The sequence below is a fragment of the Mugil cephalus genome, chromosome 9, assembly GCF_022458985.1.
Source record: "Mugil cephalus isolate CIBA_MC_2020 chromosome 9, CIBA_Mcephalus_1.1, whole genome shotgun sequence".
In the NCBI taxonomy this organism is placed as follows: Eukaryota; Metazoa; Chordata; class Actinopteri; order Mugiliformes; family Mugilidae; genus Mugil; species Mugil cephalus.
Window position 1 is genome coordinate 4,648,534 of NC_061778.1, and position 26,967 is coordinate 4,675,500.

Here is a 26,967-nt window from a genome sequence, read left to right on the forward strand (position 1 = left end):
CTCCTGAGGAAATAAAGACTGCCCTGACCTTTTTTGCATACTGAGTCTTTGTTAGCCCACCAGCCCACTTTGTGATCTAGATGTGGACACCAGGTACTTAAAGATCTGAACCACCTCTGCACGCTCCCCATTGATGGTTACGGACTGCAAACCCACCACCATTTCTTTATTATTATTCTTTATTTAAGTCTCAAAAATCATTGAGGTTTCCCCCATTTGCAACAATGTCGAGGTACAGCAACGTAGAAATACTAAATCAAACAAGGACTAAAACATTAGGAGACAGCACTCAGTGCTCCATGAAGCAGGTGCACGCTGAGGTGAGGTGGTTTGACAGCAATGTCTTAAAGTGTCCAGGAGTAATGAGAGTGTCAATCATGAGTATATTCTGGAGATGGTTCCATGCTGTTGGTGCACGAAAACTGAAAGCAGAGTTTCCTAGTTCAGAGTGAATCCGTGGGACTTGAAGTTTAGGACAGACATTTGGAGTGGGATCCTGTGCAGCATGGATGATATATACTGTATGGTGGTAAATGACCAAAGATAACACCTTTGTGGTACAGAAAGCAGCGGTGAGTATTGTAGGGATCCCCAGTAATGAACCTGATGGCAGAGTGATAAGCTGAGTTGAGGGGTTTGAGAGCGGTAGCAGCACCATAATCAAGGACTGATAGAAAGATTGCCTCGACTAAACCTTTTCTACAGTCCAGGGGAAAACCGGACCTGTTTCTGTATAAAAAAAAATCCAAGTTATGTTTGTACTGATCACAAAGTAGTTCGGTCGGCATCACGAGACAAAGTTATTCACTAGATTCTTGTACTCCTGCTCCTGCCCATCTTTGATACATCCCACAATTGCAGTGTCATCTGACAACTTCTGCACATGACATAAATCTGTGTTGTGCCTGAAGTTCTGAGATGCATTGAAGATTAAAACAATCTTTGGTTAATAAGATGCTTAAAGCTAGTGCCTGTGTCTATGTTCCCTACTGAATGCTCAATGGCTGAGTTCTATTGTTGGCAGATGGTTTTAATAAGCCAACAAATCTTGGTCTTAATCTTCTGGTCAATTCCTCAAAATAAATGAATGAATGAATTAATAATAAGGACTTTTCAGTTTATTTATTGCATCCACTGTGTATCTGGCAGTGTAATGCCAAACCAGCGGAGTACTCTTACAACATATCTATCATTGATTCTTATCGACAGGCGTACTCCTGAAGCAATATCATCTCTACAACAGGGGGGATGATGAACCTTCATGGCACTCAATGTATTCTGCGCGACACGTGCTCACACATAAATGACATGGTATCGATCACCAATAACCCATCTGACCTTTACAAATGTGCACCAGCCAAGATAGTTTAAGGAGCAACAAACCCAGCTTTCAGAGACAGGAGGACAGCAGGTGACATAAGTGAAATGCCAGACTTCCAGCCAGGAGACGGAGATTTCTTAGTTCTGGGTTCCTTAATGACTCAGGTGGATTTAGCGTTAGAAGGTCATTTGTGTTAAAATAAGCTAAGGTTTAACATATGCAAGACAAACTGATAATTAGCTGGCTTGTCCACCATTTTCTGGGCTATTGTGATGAGTTACACCCCTGGTGCACTTATTTACATGGCTGATAGAGCGCACAGAGCTACATAACCACCGGACCACCTTAATATTTGGGTCATATATATAATTGAGGGACTTATGAAGTCGATGGAATAGATGTTTACAAAGAAACTAAAGTTTTATATGTTCAATATGATCATGTCTTTACAAAATCTATAATTATTTATTGTGGAAATGATCACTTATTAATAAAAAACGACTAAATATCACCAAGATGTCACATTTAACAACAACCACCTCCTAATTAGTAACAATAAAATCAGTTTGTTCAAAATTAGTTTTGATTGTGTTCTTTTTGATAAGATATATAATATTATATAGAAAATAACAAATTGTCTCTGTGTCCGAGAAGTCACTTTAAGCTAAGTTACACATTACAAATACATGACGTTACACCTCTTCAGGAGGTGTGTTAAATCCAAACCAAATGACCTGCTCCAAGGTTTGTTCTTTCTGCTCTTTCTTAGCTGCATCCTGCTATTGTGTCCAACTATTTCGAGCGGCTGCATTCAAAGTATGTAGTTAAAGTTAGAAACTCTTAGAAACTGCTATAAGATAAATCAGCTTCCAGAAATACCTACCTGCAAAAACTTGCACCGTTCTAATGTCATCCTGTAATTGGTATTACTGAAGTCGGTGTTACTGAGATGTCTGTTACACAGATATTAGAAAGACAAAGCAAATTAGGGTGCAGACAAAGAGGAGCAGGGCGACATCTTACATAAAAGTGACACAGAGGATTTGTTCCAGGAGACTTCACCCAATCCAATCAAGTGGGCTTTTCTGGATGAGTTCTCAAGCGATTCTTGCATCTCTCAGAAGAAAGCACTTGAGTTAACCTGTCCTTCGGTAATGAGGAAATTAGCTTTTTTTGTTACAAGTGTGATATTCTGCAGCACTCTGAAGCTCTCGCCGCCCACACAGACAATGTGTGCGGTGCACGGCTTCAGTGTGTAGCTGGAATGCAGAATATAATAAGAGAGCGTGGTCACGTCTCAGTCACGCTTTGATTGTTTTTTTGACGTCTTTACACATCCTTCAGAAGCCGAAACACCTTGTTCTGTCAGACATCATCACCGTGCCTGCCATCAGCGATCACTCATGTTTATGTCTTTGCTCCGCAGAGTAAACAACTACAGATCTAGATTTTTAATACCAGTTGGATTTTTCCACTGAGGTAAAACGTAACAACTAAAACTCCTCTTCTCAGTGTATTTTGTACCCAACTCTGATGGGAATCACAAAACTGCAAGTGGCTAATTGGAGGCTTTGCACTTGTCTTTTTGTGTTTATTACCAAGATTAACATTGAGGGTCAACATGGAGGTCAGACGTCATGTTTGGAACACCACACATTTGTACTAGCTCAGTTTAACACGACACTTAAATGCTCATGATGGTGATGATCTTTAAGGCTATAAATTGCATTGTAAACCACATTTTATTCATGTTACGCACAGTTATATCATTTATTCCGTCCACTAGTAAATCACAAATTAAGAGCCTAACCCCAACACTTCCCACATAATAATAGATTGTGAATAATACTGGGGGGAAAAAAAGTCTTCTTAGTGCCCATTTTAAAGTGAAACAGCTTACATAGTTTAAGGCTCATCATAAGAATGTGGGTGATGTGGAAATGAAATAAGTCTTTAATCAAAGGAAGCAACAGAATAATGTGCTCTGCACTGGTGTTATTTTAACTTTCAATGCAGCCGTTCAAATATAATCTCGATTCGATGATTAAAAGAGTTTTGCCATGTACATATTGACCTAAAAAGATATATTTTTCTTTCAACTGTGCCACATTAAAGACTATTTAGTGATATGTGTGAAGGACGTTGTTATATTTGTGCTTCCTCTTAAGAGTCGAATGAAGTGGTAAAGGCGAGGTCGTCCAACTAACTGTTACTTTCAAAGGCTGAATTATTCCCTTAAAGTAGTTACTAAGCAGCCTGTTGTCTAATCCATGTCTCCTTGAGGTCAGTAGGTGTTATTCGATTAGTGTCCATGAATTCAGGGGGTCAGAGATGAGCCAAAAAGAGACGCTGATGCTAATAATTTAGGGCAAAAAATACAATGTTCCTTAAAAAAATGTATTCAGTCCATTTAAATTGCAACTCTCAAATATGAAAGCAGTTTTTCTAAAAGGACCAGACTAAACAGAGAACCTAAAAGCACACAAACAAAACAAATCCTTATTTGTGCAACTGATGGCCGTAGCAAAAAACAAAACAAAAAAAAAAAACTTGGTGGATATGAAGTGTTTGTCATGCAGGTGTGACTTTGTCCAGCTCATGTCCTCGGGGCTCGCTGTAGGCTACAGGCTCTGTGGCAGCAAGTTCTCTTCTGGTTCCAGCTTAAAAAAAAAACAACTGGTTGCAGCTGATTACACTCGTAGGCTGATGAAATAGTATTTAGCAGATATGACTGCTTCATGCGCTAATTGTGTGTGTGTGTGAGCGTACAGTATTCCCAGCATTGCTGTCTGATTAATTAATTAGAAAGAAAACAGGAAGATAGCTTGATGAAATACTTTCTGTTCAGAAGCTACATACAGCATGTATTTATGCAGTTGCTAATGCAGAGATGTGCATATTTTTATGTATATTGATAAAAGGTTTTATGTTTCAAAGCAACACGACTTGTCAATCAGTGGATAAAATGACAGCGTGTAATGAAAGAAAAGAAACCACACGTCTTGCTACCTTTCTTCTTATACATCTGAATATAGTTATTGTTAAATCTTGTTCCATGCACATATCGCCCAAATTATTCTCAGACATAGACTTTTACATTTTTTTTTCCCGCTGTAGACATAACTGTGTAGTCTAGATAGGTTCCTCTGGGCCTGAGCGATGATTCATGACAACTGTACGGGGATTTATTTTTTTTCTAACCAAATGTTTTATTTTTTATTACAGTTTAACATTCTGCAAATTAAGGGGGTTTCCATTTTGAGTGACAGGTGGTAGCCTGAGCTAACAGGTAGCAGAGTTGGCTGGGCGGGTCTCAACCTGCAGACTGCTTTAGCCCCACCACACCCCCCATGTTCATATTTAGAGTATCCGGGAGTGGGCGGAGTAAAGCTAATGCAACATGGCGACCGCAGACTCCGCCCACTTCAGGGGCATCATTTTCGAAGTTTAGAATCCAGTGGGTGATGTCACACTAGTTAGACAGTTAGCTAGCACTCGAGCATTCCTGAAATCTAACGTGTCCTTGATATCTGAACAAACTGGTCGTTCTTTCCATGCAAAGGGAACCACTGATGACTTCAGTGATTCAGCTTAGCATTTTCCTCTGCAAAGTTTCAAAAGTGGGTTATATATATATTTTTTTAGTATATCTAAAATGAAATGTTGTTAGCTGAACTGTTTAAAAAAATACGGTCGTCTTTACATCCAAATATGCAGAACAGATAAATGTCAGCCATCTAGTGGCTACTGGTGTTATTGCTACCTGCTTTGAACAACTTAAAAAAAAAAAAGTATTGTTCAGTGTCATCAGAGAATGTCTCGTTAGCCTGTTGTTAATTTTGCATTGAACAAGTCACCTTACATATTATTGCAACATTATTGCAAGTTACCTGCCATCACCATTTGGTCTCTTGTTGCTTATTGTTTTCCATTCCTATCCTGCTAGTGCTGTTTTTATGCAATTTGTTTATCACACTACTAGTTACCCGGTTCCAAATTAGCTAAAAAAGTGAGAGACTAGCTTGTTGCTAACGCTAAAACATTTCAGGGGTTGGTGCAGACCAAAATTGAGGAAAAAGCACATATTAAACTTGGATTCATAGCAACAAAATAGCGACAATTCTAGCATGGTTTAGTTTGTGAAGTTTAATGTTAAACTGCATGACTTGTTTTTTTTTTTTTTTTTTCACACATCAGATTACATTGTTAATATTTACATCGAACAAAACTCAAATCAGCTAAAACAAAAACAGTAAAGAACAGGTTCAACTGTTTCACATTGTTACATAATTTCATCCTCATCAGCCTAATATCTATTCAATTATTGTCCTTCCACAAATGTGCAGTCAAAAGAAAATGTGCTGTAGGCTCATATATATATATATATATGTATATGGTAAAAAAATATAAACTAAATGTTACAGTCTTACAAAACACCAAACAAACAAACAAAAAAAATGTTGAGGGTAAAAACGAACATGGCAATTTGAAATTAATACAGTAAAAATTAAAATATGTAAATGCCCTTTCCATCATGTCATGTAGCACTTACACATAAAATAATATTATTAATAATAATAATAATAATGAAAAGGAAGGAATCTCATGAATAGTAAATGTGTCACAAAAATACAAAGATGTGTTTCAGTGTTTTTTTTTTTTGTTTTTTTGTTTTTTTCACACAGCAGGTACAGCAATAACAAACTCCTTTAGTGGCTCAGACCAGAGACCACTGCTTAAACTAAACGCTAGCACACATATCGAGCCAATGCAAGACAACAAGGTGAGCACAGGAGAAAGTCTCACAAGTTTTTACTCTATCCCAAAAAACCACCACCATTAACACTAAATCACCTTCAGGATTTACTTTTTTTTTTTTTTTTCACATCGAGCACAAACACAAGTATTTTCTTTTTCTTTTTTATTTAAGCGTACGTCTGACGTGGCAGAAAAAAAAATGTGAACTTTCGGTTTATTCGAATTCGCTGTGTCTACAGGGCTTGTGTGCGGGAGGCAGCTTCGTCGGAATTGGCTCGTCAAGCACGTTAGCTTATGTATGGTTCTGAGATGAACAGTCACAGTGTAAAAATGGAGTGCTATTTACGTACATAACCAAGTACTCTCTAAAAAAATACTGTAGCTACTTCTGATCTGAAACTCTTTCGGCTATATTAGTAGAAATTATATTTTAAAAAAGAAATATTTAAATATGTTAAACGTGTGGGCTGTCCTTTTTGAAAAGGAATTCCCATTTAGCTATGAACTTAAAAACTATTTTAATATTCCCAAGGACAACCCTGATTGTCTTCACCTATTTAGACCTGCATTAAAAAGTTGTGTCGGTTGATAACGAACACAAAGGACCCTCGAAAGTACTGAACCTCAAACCAACCTCTGTAACGAGCTTTTCACACGTAGATATGGAACATACAGCATATGGTAAAGCCATAATGTAAACTGGGAGAGTGCAGCTCATCAATGCCAATCAACTATTTTTTTACTTCTCATCAAACAAGGTTGGATTAAATGTAAACGCTGGCATGAAAGCAAACGGACAAAGTGAATCTACATCTTTGGCAACTACAGGTAGATGATAATATAAATAATAATAATGATAATAACCTGAACGGGTGGATACTACTACTATTACTACTGCTACTACTACTACACGGTGGATGAGAAGAAAGTAGATGCTGCTGGATCTCAAGCCCTTTGTTGTTGTCGTTCTTGTTTTTTTTTTTCCTTCTTCTTCTTCTCCTTAGCTAATGAAGATCAAAATTTTCATCAAATAGTCCGAAATAGCCAGTCAAACTCCACAACAGCAAAGCTATTATGAGGCGTAATGAAGGATTCGGCTGGAAGCCGGCCAATTCACATCTCCACTTAACAGCCCTGTCATTAACTGTCATTAATGGGGTAGTCATTATAGATTGATCATTAGTCTTAGAAAATCAAATGGCATTTCTTTTCCCTTTTTTTTCTCCCCCCTCACCAGAAAACACCTGATCACACATACAGTATAGCATATGACTTTCAAAGAAGCAAGCATGTGACCGACAGACTAACAGAGAACAAACCTAAAATTTAAAAAAAAGAGGTCACTACCACTGTGGGAAATGTAATAAAAAATAAAAAAAAAGAAAGAAAGAAAGAAAAGTAGAGGAAATAAAAATAACATCTTGAGTGATACATGTTCTGTACACGATTCAACAGCTGGCAAAAGAAAATATTCAAAGGTAGGGAGTGGATCAAAGCAAACAGGATGAGTGTGGTGCAGGGGTGGAGGGGATCGGTGGAGGAGGAGGGGGGGTGGAGGGTTGGTGGCGGCTATGCTAACATCACAGGGTGACAGAGGTTCTACAGCTTCAGTGGAGCAAGCAGCGCACAACACACAGGGGGACTGAGGGACACTTTCATTATGGCAGGGGGAGGGGGGAGGGGGGAGCAGGGGGAGGGCGCCCACGTGTTTAAGCGTATGGAACAGAAGCAAGGTGGGGATGGACGCGCGTCTGTTCTGCAGAGCTTTGTTTTTCACGAAGCATTTGTGGCACAATCGAGTCGCCTCCTGCCAAGAGGAGAGCCGCGTCACACGGACTGCTCCTTGGGGAAGGTGAACGGGGCCCGGGGGCCGTGGGCGGGGGGGGGGAAGCTCGTGTTGGAGTACATGGGCTCGTTGGCTGGCTGCTGGGTGTAGGGGTGCTGAGGCAAGAAAGTGACGGGAGGGTAGGTTGGAGCGGGCTGAGAGTCGGGGAACTGTTCCATGTTGACACGCTGGTAGCTCATATATTCAGCTGGGTTCAACAGCTCGTCTGGATGCCTCCCAGAGTCCTGCGAGGAAAGTGGGAGAAGGAGAGAAAGGAAATACTGCAGGTTCACAGAGTTTCATTCGTTTGAGGAGGCTCGACTGAACCTGAAATGAGAGTGTCATCACGTTACAGTGTAATGAAGAGCAGCCTGTCTCCGAACCACAGAGAGCTTCACTTGGTGGTTTGTTATATAAACTTATTTGGCACGCTACAGCACTATTTCTTCACTTTTGACCACTCTACTAACTCAAACACAAGCAGAATATCACCACTTATTCATGCATATGTTCCTCCACACTGAGAATCTGTCTCTCCGTAAACACTGTGGGAGTCATACATAACACATTTTTAATTTTATGTTACACTAAAGGAACATCGTGAAAGCAATTCGTCACAGCACCAGATGCGGCAGTAAATATGCCATATGTGCACAACTAGCCACTGACGTTTTTGCACTGAGGGCCCTATTTTCATGATTCAGAAAGGCACCAACGGGTTCAGGGGTTTTAATGTGACTTTTAGTTCCTATTATGGATTAAGGTCCTATAATGCAACTCTAATGGCCGTGACACACCAAGCTGAAAGGCGGACTTTTTTTTTCCTGACCCCTGTTGGCAGCTTTTCAACCAATTCAGCATTTTGTACAGCTGTGGAGTTCGTTAGAAGAGAGATCACTCTGATTGGCTGCCAAAGCAAAGTGTACAAGAAGATAACCAGAAGTGACAAAAATGGTTAAACTCAAGACTGCACACAAAGAAGGCTCTCCTCATCTTTCATATTTATTTAATCCGAACTTTCAAATCCACAAATAAGAATACCGACTACTGCCACCTGCTGGTATAAAAAGTTATTTATTTTCACGCAACATATTTGTTAGCCATCCATTTGCGGTGTGTTCAAGTACTTCTATTGGTCTAGACCACAGACTGTAGAATAAACGGACGACTCATCCCCACTTCCTCTCGCTGGTCAAACTGGTTTAAAAATTCAGCGATCTGCACAATACTGTTCACACAACACTTCACAGAGCAGTTGTCAATGGCAACTGCCAGTCATCAGGATGTCACATCCTGTTTTCATTTCATTTTCATTCAATAAATAAAAAATAATGGATGCACCATCCATTAACATGGAGGTGGGCCTTATGGCCTATACTGCAGCCCACCACCAGAGGGAGCTCCACGTGCTTCACTTTTGAGAAGCTGTCATGGTGTCCACTTTTACAGTCTATGGTCTCAACTTGGGTGATTAATGAGGCAAAGGCTTACAGCTTTGGTTGCTGGTAGTTCTCTGATATCAGTTTTGTGTGTCCGTGCTTCATAACATCTTCCACCTGACGCTCCTTCACTGGTAAATGTCCTCGTCTTTGTAACATTGAGTTTCTTTCTTAACCCTCAAGCCTTTGTCTGAAACATGTCCTTCTCAATTGAATAGTTTTCTCCTCCACAGCCACAGATGGCTGTGTACAACTGTTTGCCCAGGACTCCTTATGTTTACTTGATTTAATATAATTTATGCCGCTGTGTAATTACCCTATTTACATGACTGGATGTCAGATATCCAGACAGGATTGTGTGAGGCACTCAAACAGCAGACTCAAATGACTCAAACAATCAGCTTTTCCAAAACAACTACAGCCTTTATTCTGCTGTTACATCATGTCATTCAAAGGTTTATCTACCTTTTATCTATTTTTCAAAATGCAATGCCTTTCTCTTTTCTTTTTTTTTTTTTTTTTACTACACTGGCTTTGATCTCCTTGGGGGCACAGAGTCCTCAGGGTGTCACTCCCTGTGTTCGTGTCATTATTTAAACTTAGAATCTAGTTGCAGCTGCAAGTCAACAACTTGATTCTGGAGGAGAGTGCTGAGGTCCGTTTATTTACTTTACGTCGTTTATTGCTAGTTGTGCGAGTATCGATAGTGGATGGACGTCTAGAGCGCATCACACTCCAATGGCTACATTTAATTTACTGAGAGGAAAGTCAATTCAACACCCACTTGTGGGCGACACATAGAGGTTAGAGTCAAATCTGTTCACACTTTACTCTCATTAATGTGTTTGCTAAATTAAAAGGATGGAAAGGAAACGTGTTCTGGGTGGGTGGAGAGTCAAGTTTCCGACATGATAATTGTATTTTTGTAGACACTCTCACCCAGACTGATTACTGCTCTTTTCAAAAGGCCATGAAATCACCACAGGATGCAGGACACACGCGAAATTACTCCGGTAGCAGAGGAAGGTTAGCGATCATGAATATAGTGCCCTCAGTTCTGAACTGCTTTGTGTGCTCAATTTATTTTATAGGTTTCTGGGAAATTAAGGATTTTTGAAAACACAATTTCTGAAGGTCGCTAAATTAAAGCCACGAAGAGAAAATGGTCAAGTGCACTTAAGAAGATCTGAACTGAAAATTACTTTTCCTCGTATTCCTTGAATGTGTGTTTCAAAAGAAAATGATTACGACAACTGTGGAATGACATTAATGAAAGGCAGACATGCAAAATGTAAAAAAAAAGGAAAAAAAAGAAAAGTGAATGAGAGTAAAAATGAAACTTACGAATATTCCTCAAGCATCTCTACATCTACGAAAATGACGATCCCAACTCTGGAAATGTTTTGGAGGGGCAACAAAAACCAGAAACAGACTTAAATCTGCCTACAAATAATTGGCATATATCAAACAAAATATGAAATGATGGAAGACAAAAAGCTGCCACAGCACAAAATATCCTTTATGGATAGAACATAAAAGGGAATATATAGAGGGAACTTTTAAAAAAACAGACCAAACTAAAATAATAAAAGTGTGTGTCGCTAGTTGTTTCCTGATAACAATAAAAATAAGAAACGGAAAGAAGAAGCTGTTAAATTCTTAGGAGGAATGAAAGCCGATTTAAGCACGGTGGAACTCAAAAAGAGAAAAGGGAGAGCGCTGAGCTTGAAGGTGAATTCAGTGTTTTCACAGCAAAAGACATGCAGCTAAACTCCCCCAGAAGCAACATTGACAGGAATGTCTGAATGGTTTATTTGTTTCAGGTCAGTATCAAGGACCATTCGAGCTGCTAAGAAAACTTTCCACTTTATCAGGTTACTAATTTATTGTGCCTGCTGAGAGGACTTTGACATCTTTAAGCAAAATCTAAAGCAACAACTTGAGGAGCATTTATTTTTTTTCCGTATTATGGGTCTGTCTCAAGACATTTGGGATTCAAACCTGAAACTTTGGCAGAACTCTGGCCAGTTATAAAAAATTAATAAAAAATTAAACTGAATGAATAATATACTATCAGACCAGGAAAAATCAAATAGTGACATATTTTTAGCAAACAGACAGGAGGTCAATGATCTCCTAATAGATTGTTTGATATATCTGCTATTCCTTATTAATATGTATTAAGTGCTTGCATATCAGTGACCAATGAAAAATGCAGATTGTTGGTTTTGCGCTTCCATCTCAAGCTGTTTCCCTCCATTTATAGTCTTCAGGAAGCAGAGCCATATATTAGAGAGAGTCTGGCCAACTAGGGAATGGACCATCTGAGCTGTCCCTCTATGCTGATTGGTTCTGAGCTGGTCACATGTTTCATGGGCGCCATGTTAGATACATCCAACCAATATTCACCCATAGAGAAGTGGCAATAACAGAGAATAAAGTTGGAGTAAAAGTTAAAATATACCACAGTGCTCAACCTTCAATTCCAGCACACGGTCAGGAAAAGACTGGGGAAACTCCACTGTTTCCCCAGTGAACAAGAACGGAGAAAGTAATGGGAGCAGAAGATTAAAAGGAAGAACTGGATGTCAACTGATTTCTCCTTATTGTGTGAGGTAAATGTCAATGCCTCTCTTTGACGTTTGTTAAGATTTAATAGAATCGAATCTGTAGAATCTTCCCTCTGATGTAGCAAACATGGCGCCCATGATTTCAGTTGGCCAGACTCTCTCTAATATACGGCTCTGGCTTCCACTATACATTCAGCATATACATATATTTATGAGTATATAAGTCCTGCATTGATCTTCTCATTCAGCTCTCAGGAAAAATAAATATTTGCATGTTTCCCAAAATGTCAAACGTTGCTTCACAAAAACACAACACTGAGAAGGTTAATAAGACTTTTTTGTTTCAATTCCAGTGGGTGACATTTTCAAAATGGGTTTTCACTGGATCAAAATGGCTATATTAATTTGCAAGGGGTGGTAGAGACAGACTTTGCACTTGTTTGTTATCTCGACACATTTTAGGGGGTCTGTACATGAAAAAGTCAAATCTGACTCTATCACTATATCAGTACTGGAAAACCAGCCAGAATAAAGTCACAGTTTTTATTCTACCACTAGAAGGAATTTACCGCTGTTTGCATGTCCTTGGCTGTGCACACAGAAAATAAAACAAACACACAAAAAAAATCGTTCGACCTATAAATAGTTTCAGCAGTCTGAATGTGTTTGTCTGTTTCTAAGCTCTCCTACATCAAACTTAAGGCGGTGAGCCAAGGGACTTTGATGGTTTTAGATAATGGCCTATCAGCGGATGTATAATTACTTCTGAAGGGAAATTAAATGGAAAGAAGATCATTAATGGAAAAGACTCGAAGATTTTTTTCTTCAATTTTTTTCTAGACTTACTGCAGCGTGTGCTATAAGACTTATTTGTGTTGAACTGAATTTCAACATTATTGGAAATGTTTCTGCTCACAGGAGAGGAAAACTCAAACTGAAGCCTAACAAATGAGTGAGCCCTCTGTTCATGGAAAAGAGTTAAATATTTCTGGAACATTTTAGGTTTGGAAATATAAAACTTGATTATATCTATTTTATTCTTACTCTAATCCTTACTCTGAATGCTGGGTTCCTTTTTTTTTTTTTAGAATATTTTCTCTAATTATTCAAAAATTCAGACTCATAGAACCCAAGTTACATCCATAACTCTTGTTTCTCCCCCATAATCCAAGATGGTGTGGGCTGCTCCATCTGCTTCTGTTGCTCCCCTCTTCAGCTCTGGCAAAATTAATTCTTCAGAATTTATTTAAAAATGCATTATTGTGAAATGGAGAAATATTTACATGCTGCTGATTAACTTAATCAGCATTGTGTGAACCCGTTTGGCAAGAGTGCAAATGTGACAGATGTTCATTTGTATTTAAAAAGCACACACAGTATAGCTTTAATCAGGGAAGTATTAAGTACATTCTCTAAAATCTGAACTTATTTTAAGCTTCAGCTTTTTTTTTTTTTTTTTTGTTTCTGGCACAAATTAGCACATATGCAGAATTTTAGTTTGAGGGATTAAAGATGTTGCCTGTGTTCAAGCTATTATCTAAATCCCTGTTGTAATTTTAAGTTAAAAGTTAACCCTGAAAATAAAATACGATAATGATTTATTTAAAACTTTTCTACGTTAACGTTACTGTACACCGATCAGGCATAACATTATGACCACCCTACTACTATCATTCCACAGATACTTGATCAGATCAGGTCAACACCTTGTGCTTTTTTCTTTTTTTTTTTTAGTTATTCTTAAACCGTTTTTGTGTTTTATTCCTGTGTCAGGCTGCATCCTGCTGGGGATGGCTGCTGCCATCAAAGAGTGTGTGGTCTGGTGTAGGTCTGTGTAGATGGTAACATCTATACTAATGCCAGGTCCAAAAGTTTCCCAGCAAAACGTTGTATAGTTACAAGATGGTCAGTGTTATTCACTTCACCTGTCAGGGGTCATAATGTTGTGGCTGACCGGTGTTGCTAATATCTCATTATGTTTGATCAGGTGCAGGTCTCTCTATTTTTAGTGAAATACAGTTTATTGAACTTCTCACTCAGTGTTCACAGTTGAGCAATTTAGTGACAGAACAAACTGTAGAAATGCAACAGTGAAACAATGTATATAATATTAAAAACATAATTAAACAGGCCTATCTAAAAATAGATTCTACTAAGAATGTAAGGTTACAGGCATACATGATTTAATTGCGAACAAATGCCAATGCAGATGTGATAATTGTGCGCAAGACTTGACCTTCTTTCATTAAAAGACTGTGAAAAGCAGTCCGTGCATTTCTGAGTTGATACAAATGAAGTCCACAGTGACTTGATGTGTTTATTGAGTGTTAATTTATTCAGATCTACAGTCTACCTTTTAAGGTAAGGGAAAAAGTGTTGGACCCTGTCCTGTATTTTATATCCATCTGCAGTTCATAGAATCAGCATTTTATTAATTAAAAAAACAAAAACAGTTTGGCTCAGAACATAACTCCAGCCAGCGGTGACATTAGTCACTACAACATAACTGGGAAAACAACTGTTATATATAAATGCAGATATCATGTAAATGAATCAGCCCAAACACCAGATAAATAAAACAAGTAAAACAGCGTTGACAGAAGTTAATAATAGTTAATAATAAACACTGAATGCACCTTTACAGTTATTCCTTCCTGTCATTTGACACTGAACAGAAACACCAGCGACACCTCTGTAACACCTGGAGCGAGAATTTAACTTCCTGTTTGTGAGAGAATGCTTCTTTTATTTGTTATTTTTTTCAAATTGTCATAATTCATTTTACATTCACATCTTTTTTTTTTACCACCTTGCACCGTATTACACGCGTTTATGATGTTTTTATTAGATGCACCTTGAATCAGCCGCAGCCCTTTTATGTGTGATAATGTAGCATTCATCATTCACCGAAACAGCGTTCTGTAATAACATGAATTTATTTCCATAGAGCAGCCTTCTTGACAGACAGTATGGATGATAAATCTACTCAATTATGTTGTTATTTTAGTTTGAATCTTCCCACTTCCATCAGTATATCACAGCATAAGTCAACACTCAGTGCATTTTCTTCTTTTAATCTACATTTGGCATCAACAGAAGAGTTGTGAAAATGTTTTTACTTTCTAGCGACAAGGCATTTTTACTAATCAGACTGAGTTTTTATTATTTTTTGGCACTATTCCTGCTGCTGTTTTACATGCAAAGTCCACCCGCTTTGTTTCTGCAACACCTACATATTTGCACCATAACTCCCCATTGATCCACTGTTTCTCAAATTACATGCTTGTTCCCACATTTAATTGAAGTGTAATGGGATTTATTGACCCTGTTGGCTTGATTTGTTCAAGGACTGCGCTGCAGGCCATGTCCACGTATAAAAGAAAAAGACCTGTCAAAAAGGTAGCTGTAATTCAGCCGACTGATCGATGCAGCTTGTGTATGTAGCACAAACTTTCATTTAGAGATAATGCATTTCCATTGGGAAGCAAAGCGTAATGTTATGTAAATTAAGGGATATCACAGTTTGCCTTCTTTTGCAGCTTTTCACTTGTGTTTTCACATCTCCGTCCACTCAGCAAATGCCAGAAGCTACTTAAAAGGGACTCAAGCAAGATGAAAACAACAAGAGGACATTATCCTGTAGTCTATTTTAAACAGGATCCATGAGAGATAATGGGTTTCCTCACTCTGATGTGGTTTTACTAACGTCCTGAGTTGTTGTACATGGACACTCCTCAAATAATCGGAATATTAGCTCATATCAGAGTAAAAGTGCTTCATTGGAACAGAGGAAGGAAGGAATTTCAGTCAGATTGAGAGGAGTGGTGTAACCCACTGACAGTGTTAACTAACTAAATCCGATCATTTCTCTTTGGTTGGAATGAATCCATTCTTTGTGCTCAAATTTGACCCCATGTGGGGTAAACACCAGGTGACATGAAGGAAAGAAACATAAACCGCTTTCACACTGAAAATAGCGCGTCGCTGCAGGATTTTCTGACCAGGATCGACCCACCTTGGTGGGCGCTAATGGGCTTTCAGACTGCCAGCAGTCGCGGGTCTGACCTCCCACTGTGGGAGCTGCATGCCTGTTTTTTTTTTTCCTCCCCCTTATATGTCATCATGTTGACAACATCGTCATTACACATGTAAGACAGCATGGACATCAGCGGGTCGAATGTTAACGTCGCTGTTTCCTGCATCGCAATTTGTCCTTTTTGAAAAGTGAACAATCTCAGCACGGACTGGAAAATGTCCGAGCACTAATGCAGTGAAGGCGGATGGAATTTGAGGCTAATCTGGAGATGGATCATAGAAGCTACAGCTGAAGGAGGCGAGCCCTTATTGCCTCCATGGTGGCTATAATGGGCACTATATACGAAGTATATAAACACAGTCTCCCATGCGCAGTTCACATCAAGATTCCCCGCTAGGTTTCCGAGCATGACGTAAGGCTAATTAACGTATGGGCTTCCATTAAAGATTGTGTAGCAACACATTTAATTTGTTTGATTGAAAGGGATGGAAAATAAATCTCTGCCCTTCAGAGATCGGTCTCGGGGGGGATCAACAGGAAGACCGATCTCTCTGATCACTCACTCACACTCACACCTAGGGTTTAGAATCAAAAATTGACCTAACAAGCATGTCTTCGGAGATGGGAGGAAACCGCAGAACCAACGCAGACACAGGGAGAACATTCAAACTCCACCCAGAAAGGCCCGAGCCGGACTCAAACATGGACCTTCTCGCTGGGAACCACCATATACTTCTACCAAATTAATTTAACATAGTCAATAAAGACGGGCGAAAAAAGTAAATCTGATTCTCCAGAAAAAGGCTCCGCTGTAAATGTTTATTTCGGGGCATGTAGAGGATTTTATTTGATGTTCATGTAGACAGTTAAGTTGGAATTTGTCATCAGAGTGACCACAGTTGGAATGAATAATATTTTTGCCGAAGAACCCTCTGCAAACATCAAGAACGAAACGTGAGACAAACCACATCTCAGCGTAACCATTCAGCTTCCACAGCTGCTCATAATTAAAAAAATAGCAAATACAAACACGTGTTTGTTTTGTTTTTTTCTTTTAGTTGAATTGGAGGACGTTTATTATTAACGGCACAAAACTCCTTCTCTTATAAAATTATCCAGGTAAGCTGCACCTGTGTTTCACTCACAGCCAGGTCAGAGTGGAATAAAAGCGTTGGGACTTTTTGTACGTGTCAAGAAAACTGCCTCAAATGCATACATTTAAAGCCGAGGGTTAATCTAAATGAAATCTGACTCACCTTGAAGTCATTTTAAGCACCGGTATATTGGGTAGATAACATAACCTTGGGGAAGCATGGCCCAAATAAGTTTTCATATCTGATAATGTAATAACTCTGTCAAAGCAAACCGATGCTTGAAAAATACAATCAGGCAGTGATTAACAGTTGGCTGATTCATTTCACTGATTACTTTTGAGTCATTGACCAAAGGTGAACTCGACGGCCTTTTTTCTTTACGCAGAATAAAATGAGAATTTTGTCTCCCTGGATATGAACTGTTGGTTCAGTGTTGGGCTCGGCGAACAGAGATTTTATTGAAGGGTGTAACCTCGTGGTTGGAGTCAGTCGAGACAAGGGTTATTACAAACAGAGGATGTCAACGGGTGATTCCCAGAAGTAACACGTTGAAAGCGTTAATATAAAACAGCACCAGGACTAAATGCCCTCCGAAACCTGAAATAAGAACTAAATCAGTATTTTTTTTCTGCTTAGTCGTGGACCTGCTTGCTATCTATCTATCTATTTTCATATTTCCCCTACACTAAAACTAATAAACGAAGAAATAAGACAAAGAGCCTAAAGCCAGAATAAATTAGGTTGCAATTTTGGATGCATTTTGAATAATTTTGAAAGGTCCTGTGTGCTTTACGAGATTTAATAGTAAATATAAGTCTCAGATGTTAATACAGACTGTTAGCACATGGGGGTCACATTAAAGCTAACCAAAGAATATTTGAATCAGCTAATTCTATCTTTAGGGTTAAAAGTGACATACCCTTGATGAACTTTTCAGTGTGTTCATTCTGAGTATATTTTGAGAGGCCCTACAATGCTAAACTCTTCAGGTTTTCAGCTTTACTTTTCTGAGACTAAAGTCTGTGCTAATAATCCTTTTCTCCTGTTTCTCATCTACAGTACTTCACCATGTAACATATTTGCATAAGCAGCTAGTTCTGCATCTACCATCGACCGGAAACACAACATACAGTAAGTGGAGCAGCTGACCAATCAGAGCACAGCAAAAATTAATTGGGAGTTGTTGCATGAGTTACAGGAGCTACAATAGAGCTGAACATTCACGCATTTTAAACCTATACATTCAAATAATACAGCCTCTTCAGTCTTATGGACACCAGTGGGAAGCTACAAAACTGTTTAACATCCTGAGAGCCTGCGTCCTCATATGGGGACATTAGGTTTCAGGTATGTGGCGGCTTATATTGCTTCATTTAGACGCATTGTCCTCTTTAGTCTATTGGGACAGAGGACAGGTCAGAGGGTTGATATCAGTTGATTTGACAAATTCCATCATTAGTAACAAGCTACAACGTCGCTAATTAGCAGTTGCTCTTTTGAGGACGCTGGGATTTCATTGTTTGCGATTCATGAGTCATGTTCAGGAATTGAAATAAATAGTTTTTTTTTATTTGTTACACACTGGTGACTTTATTATATTGTACAGTGAAATGATCCATATAATGTAACTATTTGTCTTATAATTTATAATTTAGTAACTGCTACTATTGTGGCTTTGTTATTTTCAGACTTGAAGGTTTCTCATTTTACAATTAGTTGTCCGCCCACCATCCACCCCAACCACCTCTCTACAACTATGTTGTACACATATGCAGCACCCCTCCAGGCAGTGACTCTGACCTTTTGAAGACATCATATGAGAGAGAAGAATGTTTGTTACATAAATCAAGGGTCATTATTAAGAACAGGAAGGTTTATTATTTTCAAAATAAGGGCGGCACACTGATGTGATCCACACCGATACCTCACAAGTAGGTTCTGGGTTCGGATCCATCGGCTGAATGGGGCCTTTCTGTGTGGAGTTCTCCCTGTGTCTGTATGGGTTCTCTCCCCCCGAACCATCCAAAGACATGCTCGTTAGGTCCACTGGTGATTCTAAATTGGCCATGAGTGTGAGTGTAATTTTTAAAATAGTTTTTGTGTATTGTTTATCCCCAGTCTTCGCATTGCCAAACTTGGTGTGCGCTCACAATAACTGTCAAAGTCAGACTTCCTCTGCAGTCAATAAGAAATCTGTTCCAAGTGCACTGGCTTGACTGAAACCCATTTGCTCTTTTATTTTTGTGTTTATGAGCCGAATAATTGACAGACAAGTGTTTTCACAACAGATGTCATGATTATTTATCATGCATGACAAATGGTCCTTAATTGTTTTGACTGTTACGTGGAGGTCTACATTATTGATGGTACACAGAGGATTTTCTAATTCATCATTGTTGTCACACTGGGTCAGGAAATAATTAGAACTAAGTAGAATACAAACGGTCTCCTGGCAACCGACGGCTTTGTCCAGAGAAAAGCTGAACCTGCTACCTCGTCGTCTCTTTTTGTTTGTTTTCGTGTGAAGCATGGCAGTGTTGCCGGGTTGTGAAATGTGTTCGCTTTACAGACATCACGTCCCATAATTTCTAGCTACTTAGCTGCTCAGAATTCAAACACTATCTCCCGATGCCATCTGGGACTGCCAGCGAGTCAATACCTAATGTAGCTTTAAATTTTTTTGCTCTCTCGTGGTGTCACACCTGCAAATTACCTCAACAGTAAATCTAACACTGCAGTTTAAGACGACAAACGGTAATAACGTGCTCTGTTTGGTCATCAGGTAAAGCTGTTCACTGTGGCTTTATTTGATATACAATGGTGTCTGCGTATGGTTGCATTTTGTACAGCTATATATTCAATAATGCATTTTATATCTAACTTTTACTTCCATGGAATGACATTTTCTCTAAATGAGAGGAGAATTGCAGCTGCAATATTTCAGTAACCCACACTTTGCCACTGGATGTCTCAGCAATTGCCTCAAGAAAGCCTTCTGAATTGCCTGGAGAATTACCTGCTTTGGAAATTGCCATAGAAACCAGTGTAGCGCCAGTGTAGCAACATCATGATTTGTGGCCCCTTACATCCCACCATGCTGTATGTGTGTAATGAACATTTCAAGTGGTGCAGAGGACTGTATTTGCGATGGAAGGATTTCTCCCAGCGCTCTCCTGAGGGCTTCAGATGAGATCCCGGAGCAGAATCTCGCACATGAGAGCGTGTTTTTGCTCGACTACCAATCAGGGCCCTGAGTGTGGCATAATCACTTGAGCATGTTTGCGACTGTTCGGAAAAGTGTTTTGGATGAGATATCTGCAATGTTTTACCCTACTGCTAAGAGAGAAGCAGCATAGAGAAACCGTGAAGCACGGTCACAAACACGTGGACGGAAACTGTTTTGACATTCCTCTACACGATGTTCATGCAAAAGGCTCATGCAGCGAAAATCTCCGATACTATTTATGTTAGTGGGAAATATTTACATGGCAGACACTCTCTACGGACTCATCTACGATCAGAATTCATGCATGCAAAGACTGAAAGACAAAACGAGGTCCAAGAAAAGGTGAAGGGGAAAGAAACCGTTTTTCGCCTGCCAGTGATTTATATTTCGCATGATATTCCCTGAATATACCGCAGCCCCTGTATGGTTGATCTTGTGATCTCTGGCAATAGTGTCCTTTTAGATTTACGTTTCAATGCGTCTCTTCTGCGCCTGAAGAGCTGCGCGCCTCCGTTCGAGCGCTATTGTGTTAAATAATAGCCTGAAATGATCTCTGCTTCAATCAAACTTTCTGCAGAGCAACAAGGAGGAAAAGGGAGGAGGTCGGAAGATGGTCGAGGCTCAAGAGGAAGGGAGACAAGGGAACCACATGGAGAATTTAGAGGGGGGTCGGTGCATGTGAATGGGGGTATGAACGAAGGGATGGTGTGCTTCAGTCTGTGTACCTTGAGGCCAAAGTCTGAGGGGAAAGGCCTATAATGGCATGCGCTAGTGTGAGCTAGGCTGGATGGTTGCATACTCGACAAGGTCCCCAGGGCCAGTGTGAGCAGAGCTTCGTGGGCTGGGAGAGGAGGCCAAAGCTGCAGTATCCAGTTCCGCATACTGGACATCACAGTCCTTGTGGCCAGAGTTCTGGAGACAAGAGAGGCGAAAGCTGTGTGAGGAGTGAGGCAGCCCAAAAAAAAAAATAAAAAAAAAATGAGAGAATGTGAGAAAAACTGACAGAGACAGAAAAAGAGACAGGTGAGAAAAATGTTGACTGAAGGTTGGACGGTCATGGGGGGCATTTTTGTGAGCGATGAGTCAGAGAGGACAAATGTGTTCGCACGGAACATACCAAATAAAAGTGTCTGAACGTGACAAGCACACAAAAAGATGGAGATGTTGCACAGAAAATCATAACACACCAATTAATACAGAACAAAAGAGGAAGAGATGGAGGAGGACTCCGTCTTTGTTTACCACGCACACAATGACATTGTTCTCTTGTTTTGATTCATGGAAATAGATTGATTCCAGTGTTTGTGTGTGCAACAGACAGAAAAACAATCCATTTATCCGGTTGCAGACATTTCCAAGATTGTGCGTGTTTCCCCCCTAAAATGTATGCGTAGTGAAAACTGGATTTAAACAAAAACAAACACTGTAACTAAACAAGCCAAACTGAGCATGTGCAGCTTTAATACGTGGATTATGGCGAACACATGTCCGCACAGGCTGTCAAACTACAAGGACGCTGATTTATGTGCAATGATAGCTGCGTGAATTGGCTGACTATGGCTGGAACCACAGTTACTGTGCAGCACATGGAGGTGCATGCGCTGGCCATCGGCATGTTAATGGAGATGATGGTGCGGTTTCCTCCGCGCTGGAATATCATTGCGCAAGTAAACACAGACAAAGGCCTTCATTCAACCGGCATCTGACCACTGAGCACAAAAACAAGTTCAATGATTGACTGAGTGACTGGCCAAGTGGATGATTGGGTAAATGACTTAATGAGGTGATCAATAACTGACAATGAACGCTTTCAGTAATGTTTTTTAATTTCCAGAAATTCTTCTCAGATTGTTCTCGTCTGCGAGGGAGTCTCGAAACTATGAATTTAGACAGTTATAATGTGTCTGTGACATAAATAATTGAGTATATACTGAGTATTTAATGCCCTAAAAGAAGAAAAATGTGTAAAACAAACAACAAGGAAGCAACAAAATTTAAACAAATTAAGTTTCTCATTAAAGATAATGATGATAACATTTAAATTCGGGTGCAGAACCCAAAGTGTGTTTATTGACTCCGAATGAAATCAAGGGCCTGACCGAAGATGGGAACTAAAAAGGGAAAATGACATGTTAGTTTATGAAAAGCACACAAACAAAGAGAAGAAGAGTGGGAATGGAACTGGACTGATGTTACTGACAACCCACAATTACAGGTGAGCGATGACAGGAATCAAAAGATAATGGACAAATCTCCCGGTCTCAAAGTGCAAAACTGTTGCTGCTGTGTGATTTAAAAAAAAAAAAAAAAAAATTACATTTATATGAAATAACCACAGCAAAAACAACTGCATGAGTCATAGTGGCTTTTAGGGAGCCTGCTTTAATGAAATCAGAGGGTGGGGTAAAATAAATAGAAATAGTTATGACAGCGCTAAATGCAAAGCAGAGATGTCAGCTATCCTGTAGAGCAGGTTAGGATAGACGGTGAGGGGCTGCGGATGACAAATGCAATGGTATGACACATGTTGCCCCCTCCCCCTCCCTATTGCATCCATGTATCTGATTTACATCTGAGAAAGGATTACATAGAAATGATTGAAGCTTTTACAGAATTTCATCTCAATAATTTAAACCTATTTTTGCAGTCTCGCCACTGCTGCACATTCCGCCGCCACTCACTCCCTGCGCTCGCTGGATATTTAAATATCTGGAATATTTGTCATGACCAGAGTGCAATCAGGGGGAAAATTACAGCCACATCGCATTCAAAATTGGCAGATAGTGTTTTGCCCCTAGAGAATCATCATTAGTAACACTCGACGCTCGGCAGTCAATGCATGTCTCTCGCAAATAGTGTTTTGAAAACCTCTGCGATACCCCATTCATCTTAAGAGCAGCCCTAAACTTGAATTTAAGAGGAATGTTATCAGAGATAAGAAATAAATCTGAGAAATCTACCCTCGGTGTCCTCCAAGGATTATCAGAATTAAACATCCGCTTCCTTTGAGCATAGAATTGAAGATGATCGTTTAATATCCTTGAATAACGACACAGAAAATCAAAATCAATTCACCCAGGGACAAGAATGATAGAAAGTGAGTTATAATTGAATAGATTTAATGTCCCCCTCTGCCATTAGTATTTATAGTTATATAATATTTTTGGTTAGTTTGACCTTAACTGTAAAGGGCCAATTTATAATTAGTTTTCGAATTCATTTGTTGAACATGAAAAGTTTAAGGTGCGCTCCTGTCAGCAGGAACTGGAGCTCTAGTTTGGTCCAGAAGTTAATGAATTTATTAACTCGCACAAGTGTGATGTGGAAAAAAGAAGAAGGAGAACACACACCAGCGTAGGTGAGGGGCTGGTGACCTTAACAAAGTAGTAAAGAAAGACAATGGAGTCGCACACTTGTAGCTCCAGGACTATTTTTATGAAAAAGTTGCAGGCGTATTCTTCAAGCAAACCCTAACCAGAATTTTTAACAAACCAATAATCAAAAACAGGTATTGTGTTTATTTTTAATGCGGTTCTCTGGCAGCCAGATTGTTACGTTCATAATAAACTACAGTAATGTGTTAATGAAGGCGTACGCCAGGCAGTGCGGTGACGTGACTCGCTGATGTGTTTTTGATGAGTTTGTTTTGTTTGTCTTAGCTTTTAGTCTCAACAGTACACCCCCGTAAGTAGGCAGGAGTGAGGCATATGCGACTCTAAGTACTTGTTTTCTTTCCACTAAGGAACACACATCCACAAGTTGCTTTGAGAAAAGGAGGAGTCAAATACTGGATGTTCCTTCACCATAGGATGCTGTTTGGTCATGTTAGGCCGTCTAAGGCATAGACTGTATGTAAATATGAACAATGCGTCTCCACTTCCTTGCATTGGCCAAACTGAACCTATTTTCCCACAGATACGGATGGCGCCATCTTGCAAATTTGGCCATTATACACTTATTTATTTATTTTTCCAGCTCTCACGGCCCTGTGGGACCACTTCATGAAATGGTTGGCATGGCAACTTGCAGTGAACATGATGTCACATCCCGTTTCTAGCATCAAATAAATAACTAAGACAAAACAATGTACACTTGAAAATGCATTAATATGATATTAACGACCTAAAATGACTGAAACCATCCTTGGAAATAAAAATATTTGCATTTCAAGTCCCATCCACTAACATGGAGGGGGTGGAGCTTATGACCTATACTGCAGCCAGACACCAGGGGGAGCTCTACTTGCTTTGGCGCCACCTTTGAGGAGCTGTCCAGCTGTTATTTAAAGTCCATGATCTAAACCACTTGGTTTGCTTTAGAAAAGTTCACAGTTGAGTTAAAAGAGACGTCACAACAACAAGCACATGTCGGCCAAAATTCCCCTTCCTCTTTACGTGTCGCTGCTCCAGAAGTGAGCCAATCCCCATCAAACTTTACAGCTGAAATAAACATGTTTTGTTTGTTTTCTTAACAAAGTTATTCATAAAAAATGAATGGATGCTTTGAATGACAAGCCTCACAGTTTGCCAGCTGTCTTCCTGGACGTCATCATGCACTAGTACCACTAGCTCCACTAGCACCTCTTAGAACAGCCAGCGTCACCACATGGAGCTTCAAAACCACTCCTCAGGAAAATCAGAGAGGGTCACATACACTCATTCACACAACCACAGGGCATGCTTAGCAATGTAAACACTTGCTACTTCATTTTCCTTAAAAAAATAATATAAATCAACCATTGAGTATGAAGACGATGACATCTGTAAAAGTTTTGGATTTGTTAGTTAGGCTGTACTAGATGTTTTTGATGGAGTTATGCAGCAATGCATAGATATATAAATAGATATATGAAAGAAAAAGAAGTGGAAAATAATAAATATAAATATAAAAAAATATAAATAAACTAAAATAATTATGGAAAAATATGAAACAAATATAAAGGAGAAGGGAAAAAAGACAAAAAAAAACAATAAATTGCATGTTAACTGTTACTTGCACGCTAAAGTTTTGTGTATTTATTAGCCATTTATTTTGAATGTGGAATAGGTGTTACAGTCACGTATTATGAGAGGTAAAATTTCAGCAACATTAAGTTCACTTAACATGAAAATGACAAATTACGCTGAAAGTTTATGGAAGCACAAGCTAAACCTGAGTGCTACTGTCACCAGTTTCTGCTCATTAGCAATTTTGCAGTTGTCCATTAACACCTACAACAGCTTCGTTCCAGGCAACATGACACCTCTTACCTTCATTGGCATTGCAGTTAACATAAGCAACACCATTTTAAACACTTGTTTTACCTTTATGTGTCGTCGTTGCAGCAGGTGTTTTTCAGTTGAAACGCTTGACAGTTTTCTGCTTGCACACACACACACACATACACATGCATCCCGTGAATTTTTTTTTTCTTCTTCTTTTTAACCCAAACTCGAGACTATAACCAAAGCAAATAAAGCTTTACCACTGGGGGAGGTTTATCCAAAGTCGGAAGAGGCATCTCCTTCAACAAGGCAAACACTACATAGTCAACAGTTAACACTTGGAGGTGGTGATGTACTGTAGAGCATCGCGCTGCAATTCATCTGCACGCGGTTGCCATGCAAACCCGCAAGTAATTACGGTGGATTAGAGGAAGCGGAGGGGAGGGAAGGCAGAGGGCAAAGCGAGCAGTGTGCTGGGGTCACAACAGGAAATAGTCCACAGAGAGAGAGAAGAGATAGAGGATGTCAGCTGGTCACGTTTACATAGAAAATGAGAGGTGCTGATGTAGATGATGAGATAAGGAGATTAGTCAAAGCACCCGGTGGATTTGCTGGTCAGAGTCTCAGCTTCCACGCTTAACACGCAGAAAAAAAAAAAAAAAAAAAGATTCTTTGTGACTTCATTCACTTAAATCAATTCTGCAATACCTCTGAGCGTAATGGGAACAAAAGTCCGCCCTGTCACCAGCAATTACCGCAGGCCAAAGGCTGACCCCTTCTTCAAGATGCTCCTGTGAACCTGCTCGTGGCATCAGTACTCACCGGCTTATCAGTGAAGGGGGTCGACTCGGAGGGCGCCATGTCGTAATAAGGAGGCTGAAGAGGAAGCTTCTGCATTTCCTCGTCCTTGTCGAGATGAACCACCTACAGGAAAACACCAAGAGCTCAGCAAGACTCGTAATGAGCTCAACAAACCAGGCAGGTTGGCCAGTTTCCACTGGAGTCTCAACCTCAGAGTAACTTTGCAATTAGTCCCTCACTGGAAACATCTTCCTTCTGTTGCAGACCCATTAGTTCAAAGCGCATTATTATGTTGACAGCCTTTGACTTCATTTGCTCACATTTGTTTTGTTTTTTCTCTGTGATAATGAGCAGAAACCAGCTTCATTAATCTCAGCTCTGACAAGGAATGCCGCTTGACAGCAGCTTGAACTTGAGCTGCTCTGTTGAACTTTGCACACGCATCAAAGTTATTTTGTGAAATGAACCTCTTGCATGTCACGGAAACGTATGATGCAAACATTGGAAATTGCCGAGCAGAAATGCTAAAGCAGCGCTAAAGCTGCAGGAGCTAGTGATTTACAGAGATTATATTTCATGCATGAAGGTGACATGAGATTAGAAGACACAGATTAGTTACAGCTCAAACAGTGAAATCGCCTCTACGTATTCATTCTGAACAAAAGTTAATTACTTTCTTTTCTTGTCATGCAA

The 26,967-nt window shown here is 39.6% G+C and overlaps 1 protein-coding gene across 4 annotated transcripts in view; it reads right to left on the reverse strand.

Moving 5' to 3' along the window:
* Positions 1-5,487: 5,487 nt before the first annotated feature.
* Positions 5,488-26,967, reverse strand: part of nectin1b (nectin cell adhesion molecule 1b) — a 155,125-nt gene continuing 133,645 nt past the window's right edge. For 2 of the 4 annotated variants that reach the window (XM_047593845.1, XM_047593846.1), the window contains 2 exons: positions 26,296-26,397; positions 5,488-8,149 (listed from right to left, as the gene is read on the reverse strand). In XM_047593845.1, coding sequence (XP_047449801.1) covers positions 7,907-8,149; positions 26,296-26,397 — 345 coding nt within the window. In that variant the 3' untranslated portion in view covers positions 5,488-7,906. Of the gene's footprint in view, positions 8,150-20,994; positions 21,182-26,295; positions 26,398-26,967 lie in introns of all 4 variants that reach the window. The other 2 variants (XM_047593848.1, XM_047593847.1) reach the window with 2 other exon arrangements.